Source organism: Hyla sarda, chromosome 2 (genome assembly GCF_029499605.1).
Source record: "Hyla sarda isolate aHylSar1 chromosome 2, aHylSar1.hap1, whole genome shotgun sequence".
Taxonomy (NCBI): domain Eukaryota; kingdom Metazoa; phylum Chordata; class Amphibia; order Anura; family Hylidae; genus Hyla; species Hyla sarda.
Genome location: NC_079190.1, coordinates 114,755,765 through 114,769,168, shown reverse-complemented (window position 1 = coordinate 114,769,168; position 13,404 = coordinate 114,755,765). Strand labels below are relative to the sequence as shown.

The following is a 13,404-nucleotide window of genomic DNA, read 5'->3' as shown; positions in this document are numbered from 1 at the left end:
TTAATTACAGAAGGATGTTTTTCAAATTCTCACTCCGTCTAAAGGTTACTATATGTTTTTGTAACGCAGTCTCCTGGAGAATTGGGTCCCTCTCCAGGAAATGCCAATTATTTTGTATAGCTTTTTTAATATCTTTTCTTAATATCTTTATTATCTTCTAAAACATGTTTTTGAAGTAGAGAAGATGAAATGCACAACAAGGTTGTAAGAATAATTGCTGTTTATTGCAGAGTATATAAAACAAGACATTGTAGAAGTATTAAACAAAGTTAAGCAATAGCTAAATTGCACCTTCAGTTTGCAGAAGAGAAAGTTAATACATAGAAGGGTATTCATTTATTTCTTTGCTGTTGTTTTTTCCAATGAAGAATGGGTGGCAAACCTTATAAATGAACAGTGAACAGAACTGTGGGTATTGATGTTAGACAGGCCAAGTGAGGGTCAAAAAGTCACAACTGGGGCATGAAATAGCTCAGACTACATGAGCCCTACAGGATTAAACACTCTAATAATTTACAATGGATTTTATTTTCATAGCCACAGGAGAGATGTTGTATATGGCTGTAGAGATTATGGCAATAAACTTCTTGTGGCTGTATTAATATCTTCGGGAAGATGTTGATGTTTTTGAAACAATTTTTACACTTGAGCTGCCACCACCTCCGGAGCCAAAGTTTGCCAGTTTTCCACTGTTAGAAGAGAAATTTCCTCCACCGATACCTCCGCTGAAACCGCCACCAACACCGCCGCCATAACTTCCACCAATGCCTCCTCCATATCCCATGCCACCACCTGAGGCAAATCCACCTCCAACTCCATAACCTTGACCACTTGCACTGCTTCCACCATAGGATGAGCTTACAACGGCTGTCAAGAAACACATGGTTATGGTTAGTTATAATGGATTGTTTTAAATAAAAGGTATACAAAATATGTAATATATAATAATAAATATATAAAATAAATAAACAATAAAAAATATAAAATAGAAATAAAAAATGAGATATTTAAAAGAAAGAGAATATAGGATGAATTGAATATAGGTACTTACATATGTTTACAGCTCCTACACCATCTCCAGCCAACCTGTTAATGACAAAACAAAGAGATTGTAAACTTCTTCATAAAAAAATAGATTGGTTGCCTTGTATTATACATATTAGCTCTCAATATGTTAATTTAATACAGTATCTTACAGTGTCCAAGTCATGTTAAAAAAAAAAAAACTTTTGACATGTCACAGATACATGTTATTAGATTTGACCAGTTGGGATCGGGATCAGAAGAACAAGCGGAGATAAGTGAGTGGTAGCGCCCTTCACTCCCTGACTCTCAGCGATCTTTGTCTTGATGCTCCATATAAGTCTATGAGACAGAGAGACAAAGATTGCTGAAAGCTGGGGAGTGAAGTGTGCTCCCATCTGCTTATCATAGCTCATTCTGCTGATCAGTGAGGGTCTCAGCAACAGTAACATGATAACTTTTGCATGCTTTACTATTCTATCCCATTTTGCTGGACCAGTGGTAAATATTCTGTATTTGATTTCAACTTTGGAACCTACAAATTAGAGATAGTAGAATTTATTCCTCATGCTCACATTTTGCAGAAAACTAGAATGCTTAACATTTTAGAGAAACAATGAAGGGTACAAGATTTACAAACTCCTTTATTCCTACAAAGTAGGAGACCTCTGAAGGCAAAGTAGATATGCTAGGTTTAAGATTCCAGTCAGAGTAAATTTTTGATTAAAAAAATCATTCATTACTAAGGAGCCATTTTGAATTTGAAAGCCTGGATTTATTACATTGAAAGCAGTTGGACATAGAAGTACAGTTTCTGCTTGATAAGAGTGCCAAAAGGTATGTGGAGTCTTAGAGGCCATTCAAATGCTTCTCTGGGGAAATTGTTGTTTTTTTTAGTAGGAAGACAACTTACTTTTTAATGCCACCTATTGGAGGTAGTGTCAGTTATTTATAGCTTTAAAGAGCCTTGAAGCATGACTGGGGATCATTAGCCAAGATAGGATCTCCTTCAAAAGGAAGAGTTACCAATGGGCAACCTCCGCCTTTTGTAGGAGAGCTACCTTGAAAGTAGCTAAGACACTACTTTTGAGAAACATATGGTTATGGATTTCATTGTAGTTACCTGCTCTCTTCTCCTTCCAGCAGTTTCCTGTAGGTGGCGATTTCAATATCCAGAGCCAGTTTGACGTTCATCAGCTCCTGATAGTCACGCAGTTGGCGAGCCATGTCCTGCTTGGCCTTCTGTAGTGCATCCTCCAGCTCTGTAAGCTTTTGTTTGGCATCCTTCAATGCAAGCTCTCCCCGTTCCTCAGCCTCAGCAATCGCACTCTGTAGCTTGGCGCACTGTTATATAAATAGAAAAAATCTATCATTAATATTCAGAAAAAACCTGAAAGGAATTGTTTTCTAATAATAGGATAAAGGGTTTCTGCCAAAATAATTATGCTCATTTCATCCTTTTAAGGTTTGTGTTGAAATCACACAAATATTCAGTTCCAATGTTATAGGCAAGCTGTTAAATGCCTTTACCCAAAATTCCTGGCAGAAGCTTAAATCTGAGACAATGTGACATTGTAATGTAATCATCTCTTTGTTACAGCACTGTGTTCATTCCCGACACTTATTTTTAATCCCTCTAGCTATTTCTCTTACTTGTTTTTTCACGTTGTCGATCTCAGAGCGCATCCTGTTAATCATACGGTTTAGCTCGGCAATTTCAGTCTTTGTATTTCTCAGATCTTCCCCATGTCTTCCAGCAGACACCTGAAGCTCCTCATACTGCAGAAAAAGTGAGAAAAGGTTTATTAAAATCAAATGTTAGATACAAACATAGACCATACAAGGAAAGTTGCTATGTGACATAGCAATGTATTGGCTGCTGATGAAAAAATATTGTCTATAAGAACATTGAGGTTTTGAGTGAAGTCAGGCTTAACATTTTATATATTATTCCAAATTTGTGACAGTAAAAGCTGTCAAATGCTGTATTTTAAGGTATAAATCAATCATTGGTTTTAAGTAGTACTCACCTTGGTTTGGTACCATGACTCAGCTTCCTGTCTGCTTCTGTTGGCAATTTCTTCATATTGTGCCTTGACCTCTGCAATAATACCATCAAGGTCCAAAGCTCTGTTATTGTCCATAGACAAGACAACTGAAGTGTCTGAGATCTGTGACTGCATTTGAGAAAGTTCCTGAAAACAAAATGGAAAAAAATAAATGGTTACTTCTTTCTGTTAACTTACTGTTATGGTTAGGAAGACTGAAGAAATGGAGATAAATATCCTCATGGTGCCCATAAATTAACACATATATTTACATGATTATATTATTAATTATCATTTTTATGTTTTTATATGTACAAAATGCAAAACATTTTTGACTTGTGTGTCCATACACAATATTTTAAAAAATATATTTTTTAATATATATTTTATATTTTTTTTCTTAATGTTCTGTGTATACATGGAGTAGAATATAGACTGCTGAATATATAGCTAAACTGTGGAATTATAATTACCGCTTCATACAAGGCCCTCAGGAAGTTGATCTCATCATTCAGAGCATCCACCTTAGATTCCAGCTCTACTTTGTTCATGTAGGCAGCATCCACATCCTAAGTAAACAAACATTTAGATCAGCCAATATCCTACAAAGAAATCTGCTGCTCACTACATTACTGTAGTCTTGGAACATGTCAGAGATCTTGCAATTGTATTCACCTTTTTGAGCACCACAAACTCGTTCTCTGCGGCTGTTCTCTTGTTAATTTCTTCTTCATATCTAAGCAAAAAGGAGTAATTATATGTTTATGCCAACTAACCACAAGCACAGTTTGTTTTTCCATTTACAGTAAATTTCACTTTAGAAATATGCTATGTCATGTCACGTACAAAAAGCTCAAGTTTTACAGTTCTAATATATGTAAGATGTGCTCTAATAGAATAATTATACAATTATAATTATAATTCCTAATAATGAACATTGGGCATTCTTAATGTTTGCTGGCTGTAAGTCTCAAGAACTCTAGATTTTCAAAATTTAGTAACCTGACACATTTAACATGATGTCATTTACCTGATTCATACATTTATCCTTTGTAGTGAAACAAGTCATAAGTTAATTTTTGGGATTCCCAGTTCCTAAATATTTAAAGTGGTTGGGAATTAAGTTTCTGCCATATTTGAAATTTTAACATGCTTCAAGTAATAAGTGGCATCTTTACTTACTTTGTCTTGAAGTCTTCCACAGTATCTTGTATTTGTCTCAACTCTGAATCCAAGCGAGACTTGTCAGTTCCTAGACTGTCTAGCTGTCTCCTGAGCTGATTGATGTAGGATTCAAAGAGGGGCTCCATTTGACTTCTAACTGTTTTCACTCCTTGTTCTTGCAAGAGGCTCCATTTGGTCTCCAGAACCTTGTTCTGTTGCTCTAGGAAGCGTACCTAAGTAGCAACAGAAAGCAATTATTAAAAACAATTCACTATGCCAACCATCTTTACATATCTTGTGGAGTACAGGATATAACAACCATGAACACTACCTACCTTATCGATGAAAGATGCAAATTTGTTGTTTAGTGTCTTAATCTGTTCTCGTTCTTCTGTGCGCACTTTTTGAATATTTGGGTCAATTTCCAAATTGAGAGGAGCTAAAAGACTCTGATTGATTGTGACTTCTTGGATTCCTCCAGGAGGGCACACTGGAAAGCCTGGTCCACCTCCAAATCCTGCACCAACACCAAATCCTTGCCCAGCACCAAATCCTTGCCCAGCACCAAATCCTTGACCAGCACCAAATCCTTGACCAGCACCATATCCAGAACCTACACCGAAGCTCGCTCCGCTACCACCTCCAATCCCAGAGCCATATCCATAACGGGACTGAGAGCTCAGGGAAATTCTGTTGTTTCCTCCTACACCACTAAGACTCCTGCTGCCAAAGCCACCAGAGCTTACCCGACCACCACCGCCACTACGAGACATAGAGACTGAGCTGAAGCCACTTCGGCTCAACCCTGATGGAACTGCAGAAGCAGCACTAAAGGTTTTTTTGTAAGTTGTTTGGCGGGATACAGACATGGTCCTTTCGAATGTGTGATGCTGAGGAGAAGAAGAGAAGGCAGAGTGAACGGCTCAATGATGAAACTCCCCTTTTTATCTGTCTCAGTATGTGGGTTTGGTCCAGGGAAGTGTATGTCTCATCTTACTTCAATAATGGGTTTGGCATGCCCTGCAGCAATCTAAACACTGAGCTCATCTGATTAACGCACACTTCTATTATATGTAGTACAAAAAGTATGTAATAGCTTATAACCTGTGGGAATCCCTTCACCCAGACACTTAGCTATTACAAGTCAACATAGCAGCTAGCAGACGTCTTGTGTAAAGCCTAACACTCCAGTCTGCAGCTTTATATCTATGAACAACTAGTATTATCTAAACAAAGAAGATAAAAAGATAAATAGACATTCTCAAGCAAATTAATAAATAATACAATGCATAGCCTTTACCATAACTTTCATAGAACTTACAAATCTGAGTTAACATCATATTCTTCCAATAATCAAACTACCTACATATACCTAATTATATTGTAATAATCTGAATTATAATGACATGAATTATGTTAGAATGATATGATTAAAAATGTCTACACTGAAAATTTTGCAGTGATTTTTTTTACATTCATTCCCCACCAGGGAGAGGCTATGTGCTCATCATTTGTCAGTCACAACATAGCTGTGCATGCATGTAAATGATTGCAGATACTGCAGTGACTAAATGTAACAGCGTCACCTCCCTAAATTGTGGTTAGCAAGGTATTATTTTTACAAACAGGTAAGGAATGTTGCTATGGAGCTAGGAAATCTCTGTAGGACACCACTTTGTCAGGTGGAGACAATAGATCCTCTGTTCTATGCAGTCTAGTACAGGAAAGGTAGAGACTTACTACAGTTTAAATAAAACAAACAATGAAATGAACCTTAAGGTTGCTGAGATGAAGGAAGAGGGAAATATTATGCAAAAATTATAATTCATACATTTATTACATTCAAATAATGAAAAAAAATCTGATGATTTTGCATATTAGAAGCATCAGAATGTAGAATACAAATCACAATGCTCTGGCCAAGTAATATATATATATATATATATATATATATATATATATATATATATATATATGAATATGCAAAGCAGCTCATTACACCACCTTATTCAGGTAGTGTTCCCTGGTATCAGCTTAGCTCCTGTTAAGGAATATGAAAAGCTAATCGGGATTTTATGCCAAGCCAGACTACTTCCCAAAAGGAAAATTTCTACCCATCTGCAGACAGCTGTTTCGTGGTTTTTCCACTCGTCAATAACGAGTGACGAGTGGCAAAAACCACGAAACAGCTGTCTGCAGGTGGGTAGAAACTTTCCTTTTGGGAAGTAGTCTGGCTTGGCATAATATCCCGATTAGCTTTTCATATTCCTTAAAGGGGTACTCCGCCCCTAGACATCTTATTCCCTATCCAAAGGATAGGGAATAAGATGTCAGATCGCCGCGGTCCTGCTACTGGGGAGCCCTGGGATCCCCGCTGCGGCACCGCGCTCTCATTACAGCACAGAGCGAGTTCGCTCTGCACGTAATGATGGGCAGTACAGGGGCTGGAGCATCGTTACGTCACGGCTCCGCCCCTCGTGATGTCACGGCCCGCCCCTTTCAATACAAGTCTATGGGAGGGGGCGCGGAGGTCGTCACGCCCCCTCCCATAGACTTGCATTAAGGGGACGGGCCGTGATGTCATGAGGGGCGGAGCCATGACATCACGCTGCTCCGTCCCCCATATCGCCCGTCATTACGCACAGAGCGAACTCGCTCTGTGCTGTAATGAGAGCGGGGTGCCGCAGCGGGGATCCCAGGGCTCCCCAGCAGCGGGACCGTGGCGATCTGACATCTTATCCCCTATCCTTTGGATAGGGGATAAGATGTCTAGGGGCGGAGTACCCCTTAAAGTGACGGCTGCTATCACAATCAATAACAAACTTCCCGTTGATGTTCACCATTAACCCTTTAAGTGCTGTGATTAATAGCGATCATGGAAGAGTCTAAATGATCCACTACCAAATCAGCACCCTTGTAACATTCATGTAGGGTTCCTCTCAGTTTACAGACTGCTGTAGGTCTCCTCACATAATATGTGCTGGCTCTGGGGGGATCTGCTGATAGAATCTGCTTTAGGCAAACTCTATTATCAGATGGCCGATCACACTGAGTAATTCTATGCATTCAGTATTAGCAATCTAATCATTGCTAATAGCAGTCCCCTATGGTTAATTAAATATATATTTTTTATATAAAATAATGTTTTTTTCAACCAACTTTTGCCATTTGTCAAATAAAAATCAATAAAACCCACATATTTGCCATCCCCATATGTGGAATTAAACTAAAATCCAAAATTGCAGACTTTTGGTCATCTCACATCCCATAAAAAAGTGGGATAAAAAAGTCACATATACATGGAAGTGGTACAGATAAATACTACAGACCATGGGAAAAACAATGAGCCCTCAAACAGCCCCATAGACAAAAAAAATTAAAAAGTTCTTATGTTCAGAATAGGCCAATTTTAAAGGAGTACTCCACTGCTAGACATCTTAGCCTTATCCAAGGGATAGGGGATGAGATGTCTGATCGCAGGGGTCCCGCCACTGGGGCCCCCTGCGATCTCCCTCAGCATTTGGCATCCGGAACTATCACCGGGTTGAGGCAGCAGTGGTTGTGACCTCATGGCCATGCCCCTTGTGACACCACGAGACACCCCCTCTACTCATGTCTATGGGAGGGGACATGCCACCTCTCATAGACATGAAGGGAGGGGGCATGGTGTGAAGTCATACTTACTTCTGAAGTTTAGGGAAACCATTTTTGTGTTAGGAGTCATCAAGTCAAACCAAAACTTTAAAAAAGTAGTACAATAATTAAAAAATTATTTAATCATTATTTTCATCGTTGTATTGTTGTAATTGTATTGACTCGCAGAATAAAGAGAAAGTGCAATGCATAAAAATGAAACCCCGCAAAAGTATCACAATTGCATTTTTCCAATCCCCCCCAAAAAAATATTGCTTATTTTGCTACACAGGATGACTTCATCAGAACATTCAAATGGGATACAGGTGGCTAGGGATGAGGTAATTGAATTAGTTACGAATTTCAGGAAAAATTCGATTTGTAACTAATGCAAATATCGCTGCTATTCGATCGCGTGAATCGCTTCACTAAACTCCATTTAGTGCAGTCCAGGCTCAAGGGCATCTAAAATGGCGGATCCACCTCTGAGGACATGGGGAAAGGAATCCTGGGAAGGTGGAAACAAGGGTAAGCAGGATAACCCTGAATCACATGCAGTATGCAGCCTATCAGCAGCCAGCCACCCCTGTAATTTCTCAGCCCTATATAATCGGCAGCCATCTTGTGGCCTCTCACATCAGCATTCTATTACAGAGAGAGAAGACAGACAGCAGTGTATGTTGCACAGAAAAGCATTTTACAGCAGAGATTCACCTCCCAGTCACATCAGAATTCCATTGCAGAGAGAGAGAGAGAGAGAAAGGGACAGAGAACGGTGTGTTGCACAGAAAAGCTTTTTTTACAGCAGCGATTCACCTCAAGCCCAAATCCAGCCTAGAAGCACTGATAGGGAAGGGAGTGAGATTGAGAGAAAAAGTGCAATTTTGGGTGTAGTACACAGCGAATGTGTGCTGCAGCACTGATACAGTGTACAACATCTTAAAAGCTCCCCTCATATATGCACTAAGTATGTCACGCAGAGAAGTGCAAGGACGTGTTTAGAAGAGTGGCAGAGGCCTAAATTCATCAGGCAGAGGTCGCAGTATACTAGAAGCGAGTGGCAGCAGGAGTCACAGCGAGAAGCCTGAGCTCCCGGTATCAGCTAGCGGTCTTGTCTTGACCAGCAACCCATCTGCCGTCATTGATGGGTTAACACTGTCATCGACAGCCGCTAACTCCAGGCTGTGTCATTCAGCCACTATATCGTCTCCTCATGCTGCCGCCACCTCCACATTGTGTCATTCAGCCACTATTTGGTCTCCTCATACTGATGCCACCTCCAGGCTCTGTCATTTTGACACTCTGAGACAGTGATTCTAATAGCGATGCCTCTAATCTGCATGTCAGACTGAATAACAGTATTATTTCAATAACCCAGCACACATCCTATGCGTTTTACAGCAAGGCAAAGTTTTCTCCACCCCTATTGAGGATCTCTGTAGGCCAGAAATAGCCATTTTAAATACAGATTCGCAAAATAAATTTGGACCAAATCAATTTTTTGGGGAAAATTCGGCAAATCGGCCGAATTTAGTTTTTCAAAAAATTTGTGCATCCCTACAGGTGGCCACTAGCGACACATGTACACAGCTCTGTTTGTTGAAGTCTATAGAGAGAAAAGAGCAGTAGTGAGCGAATTCACATTGTCTTCCCTGCAGGCACAGTCAATTGTCTTTTACAGCAAACTTTATTGTCTAAATAGCTAATGGTAATGCAGCTCTGCTTACGCTTTATGGACCTATAAAATGAATATACTAGTAGAAGATACACTATTTGAAACCCTGATGGTAATGTTTATTAAATGGTAGGCAGAGACTAAGGACCTGTAACCTTTCACTTTTTCTATACATACATAATTTTTTTCTTAATAATTTAACCTCTTAAGGACCCAGCCATTTTACACCTTAGGACCCGGCCATTTTTTGAACATCTGACCACTGTCACTTTAAACATTAATACCTCTGGAATGCTTTTAGTTATCATTCTGATTCCGAGATTGTTTTTTGTGACATATTCTACTTTAACATAGTGGTAAAAATTTTTGGTAACTTGCATCCTTTCTTGGTGAAAAATCCCAAAATTTTATGAAAAATTTGAAAATTTTGCATTTTTCTAACTTTGAAGCTCTCTGCTTGTAAGGAAAATGGATATTCAAAATTTTTTTTTATTCACATATACTATATGTCTACTTTATGTTTTCATCATAAAATTGACAAGTTTTTTCTTTTGGAAGACACCAGAGGGCTTCAAAGTTCAGCAGCAATTTTTAAATTTTTCACAGAATTTCCAAACTCACTATTTTTCAGGGACCAGTTCAGGTTTGAAGTGGATTTGAAGTGTCTTCAGCTTAGAAATACCCCACAAATGAACCCATTATAAAACTGCACCCCCCAACGAATTCAAAATGATATTCGGTCAGCCTTTTAACCTTTTAGGTGTTTCACAGGAATAGCAGCAAAGTGAAGGAGAAAATTCACAATCTTCATTTTTTACACTCGCATGCTCATGTAGACCCAATTTTTGAATTTTTACAAGGGGTAAAAGGAGAAAATTTATACCTATATGTGTAGCCCAATTTCTCTCGAGTAAGCACATACCTCATATGTCTATGTAAAGTGTTCAGCGGGCGCAGTAGAGGGCTCAGAAGCGAAGGAGCGACAAGGGGATTTTGGAGAGTACGTTTTTCTGAAATGATTTTTGGGGGGCATGTTGCATTTAGGAAGCCCCTATGGTGCCAGAACAGCAAAAAAAAAACAAAAAAAAAAAACACATGCCATACCATTTTGGAAACAAGAATCCTTGGGGAACGTAACAAGGAACTAAGTGAGCCTTAATACCCCACATGTGTTTCACGACTTTTGCATATGTAAAAAAATAAAATAACATTTCACTAAAATGTGTGTTTTCCCCCAAATTTCACATTTTTGTAAGGGTTAATAGCAGAAAATACCCCCCAAAATTTGTAACCCCATCTGTTCTGAGTATGGAGGTACCCCATAAGTTGACCAGAAGTGCACTGCGGGCAAACTACAATGCTCAGAAGAGAAGGAGTCATATTTGGCTTTTTGAGAGCAAATTTTGCTCGGGGGCATGTCGCATTTAGGAAGCCCCACTGTAACAATCAGCCACCCCTGTGCAAATCACCTCAAATGTACATGGTGCACTCTCCCTTCTGGGCCTTGTTGTGCACCCCCAGAGCACTTTGCTCCCACATATGGGATATCTCCGTAGTCGGTAGAAATTGCATTACAAATTTTGGGGGGCTTTTTTCCCTTTTACCTCTTGTCAAAATGAAAAGTATAGGGAAACACCAGCATGTTAGTGTAAACAATTTATTTTTTTACACTAACATGCTGGTGTAGACCCCAACTTCACCTTTTCATAAAGGGTGAAAGGAGAAAAAGCCCCCCAAAATTTGTTAGGCAATCTCTCCCGAGTACGGCGATACCCCATATGTGGCCCTAAACTGTTGCCTTGAAATACGACAGGGCTCCAAAGTGAGAGCGCCATGTGCATTTGAGGCCTGAATTAGGGATTTGCATAGGGGTGGACATAGGGGTATTCTACGCCAGTGATTCTCAAACAGGGTGCCTCCAGCTGTTGCAAAACTCCCAGCATTCTTGGACAGTCAACGGCTGTCCGGCAATACTGGGAGTTGATGTTTTGCAACAGCTGGAGGCTCCATTTTGGAAACAGTGGCATACCAGACATTTTTCATTTTTATTGAAGAGGGGGGCTGTGTAGGGGTATATGTATATGTATTGTTTTTTTACTTTTTATTTTATTTTGTGTAACTCACTGTAAGCCCCCTGCCCATGTGAATGTACGCTGTACATTCACAGGGGGGGGGGGGGAACCTCCAGCTGTTGCAAAACTACAACTCCCAGCATGCACAGTCTATCAGTGGAGGGACATGGGCTGGAGGGACATGGGTTGGGAGACACTGAGTTAGGAAACAGACAATGTTTCCCAACCAGTGTGCCTCCAGTTGTTGCAAAACCACTACTCCCAAACATTCTCAGGCATGCTGGAAGTAGTAGTTCAGCAACATCTTTAGAGCCAGATGTTGCCGAACTATAACTCCCAGCATGCTCGGAGTTGTAGTTTTGCAACACCTGGAGGACTACAGTTTGCAGACCACTAATACAGTGGTTCCCAATCTGTGCCCTTCCAGATGTTGCAAAACTACAACTCCCAGTATGCCAAAATTGTTCAGGCATGCTGGGAGTTGTTGTTCTGCAACATCTGAAGGGCCAGATGTTACAGAACTACAACTCCCAGCATGCCTGGACAGTAAGGGCATGCTGAGGATGTGTAGTTTTGCAAAATCTGGAAGGGCACAGTGGTCTACAAACTGTGGACCTCCAGATGTTGCAAAACTGCAACTCCCAGCATGCCCAGATGCCAAGGGCTGTCTGGGATAATGGGAGTTGTAGTATACAGGGTCCCATTACAGCAATGCATGTCGCTTTACGGCGACGTGCATTGCTGTAAAGGGCCCGACCGCGGCTGAAGAGGAACTCACCTGTCGCCGCCGTCTTCATCGTCGGGATCCGGGTCTTCAGGGACGAGGTAAGTACCGGGGCTGGGCTCCAGCACTCCCCCGTCCCCCGCCGCATCCTCCGGTCTTCCTCCCGTCCTCTCCGAACTTCCAGGGGCCGGGCAGGGCGGGAGGAAGTAACCACCCCCCCCCCCTGCGATTGGTCGGTTAGCTAACCGACGGATCACAGGGGATAGGAGGAGGTGGCATGCTTGCCACCTCACTCCTATACTTTAGCATGGTCCTGGCTGTCTGTGACAACCGGGATCATGCAAAATTACCGGGCGGTCGGATCCCAGAAACTCGATCAGCCCGGTATCGCTGCAGTTCGCAAGGGCAATTTCCCTTGCGATTTGCGGCGATCGCCGACATGGGGGCCTACATGGCCCCCCTCGGCGTTTGCCCTGGATGCCCGCTGAAGGATTTCAGCAGGCATCCGCTTCCGATCTCTGCCCGGCGCGCGGCAGGGACCGGAAAATGCCAGGGCGTATGGATACGCCCTGGATCCTTAAGGTCCAGGGTGTGAGGGCGTATCCATACGCCCTGGGTCCTTAAGAGGTTAAAGACACTTAACCTTGGAATTATTGCATAGGTTAGTGTGCACCTCAAACTTGAAAGACTAGCCTAGTCACTCTCCTCTCCTCTATAAAATCCTGCAGGGTTTATGCTATCTTATTTTGCTGTCTTTTTGACTAGTAGTACATTATATAGCTGACAAGTGTTGATAATGACTCTGACAGCTAAGCCTCCCACCCTAGTATCTCTTTGTCACCACATTCTTAATATTGCATCGATCTAAGCTACAGTATTCAAGCACGCACACTGCTGTATCTATCAGCTCCATAAAGTTGTGTGGAGTTGCAGCATGCATGCTCTTACCCAAGTTCCATACAACTTCTCCCCACTGTTGCTTTCCCCTTCGACATGGACGGTTGACCGCCAATCTAGCAATCAGTGGGAGGCCCAGCAGTTTGACACCAAACTATTGGAAATGTA

At 41.1% G+C, this 13,404-nt stretch overlaps 1 protein-coding gene across 1 annotated transcript; it reads right to left on the bottom strand.

Annotated features, from left to right (window-relative positions):
• Positions 1 to 225: 225 nt before the first annotated feature.
• LOC130355327 (keratin, type II cytoskeletal 5-like) lies at positions 226 to 5,587 on the bottom strand. The gene is made up of 9 exons (XM_056555354.1): positions 4,571 to 5,587; positions 4,254 to 4,468; positions 3,747 to 3,807; positions 3,545 to 3,640; positions 3,054 to 3,218; positions 2,677 to 2,802; positions 2,147 to 2,367; positions 1,052 to 1,086; positions 226 to 867 (listed from the first exon to the last, which is right to left on the bottom strand). Exons 1-9 carry the CDS (start codon positions 5,102 to 5,104, stop codon positions 599 to 601), a joined length of 1,722 nt encoding a protein of 573 aa, XP_056411329.1. The 5' UTR covers positions 5,105 to 5,587; the 3' UTR covers positions 226 to 598.
• Positions 5,588 to 13,404: the final 7,817 nt, after the last annotated feature.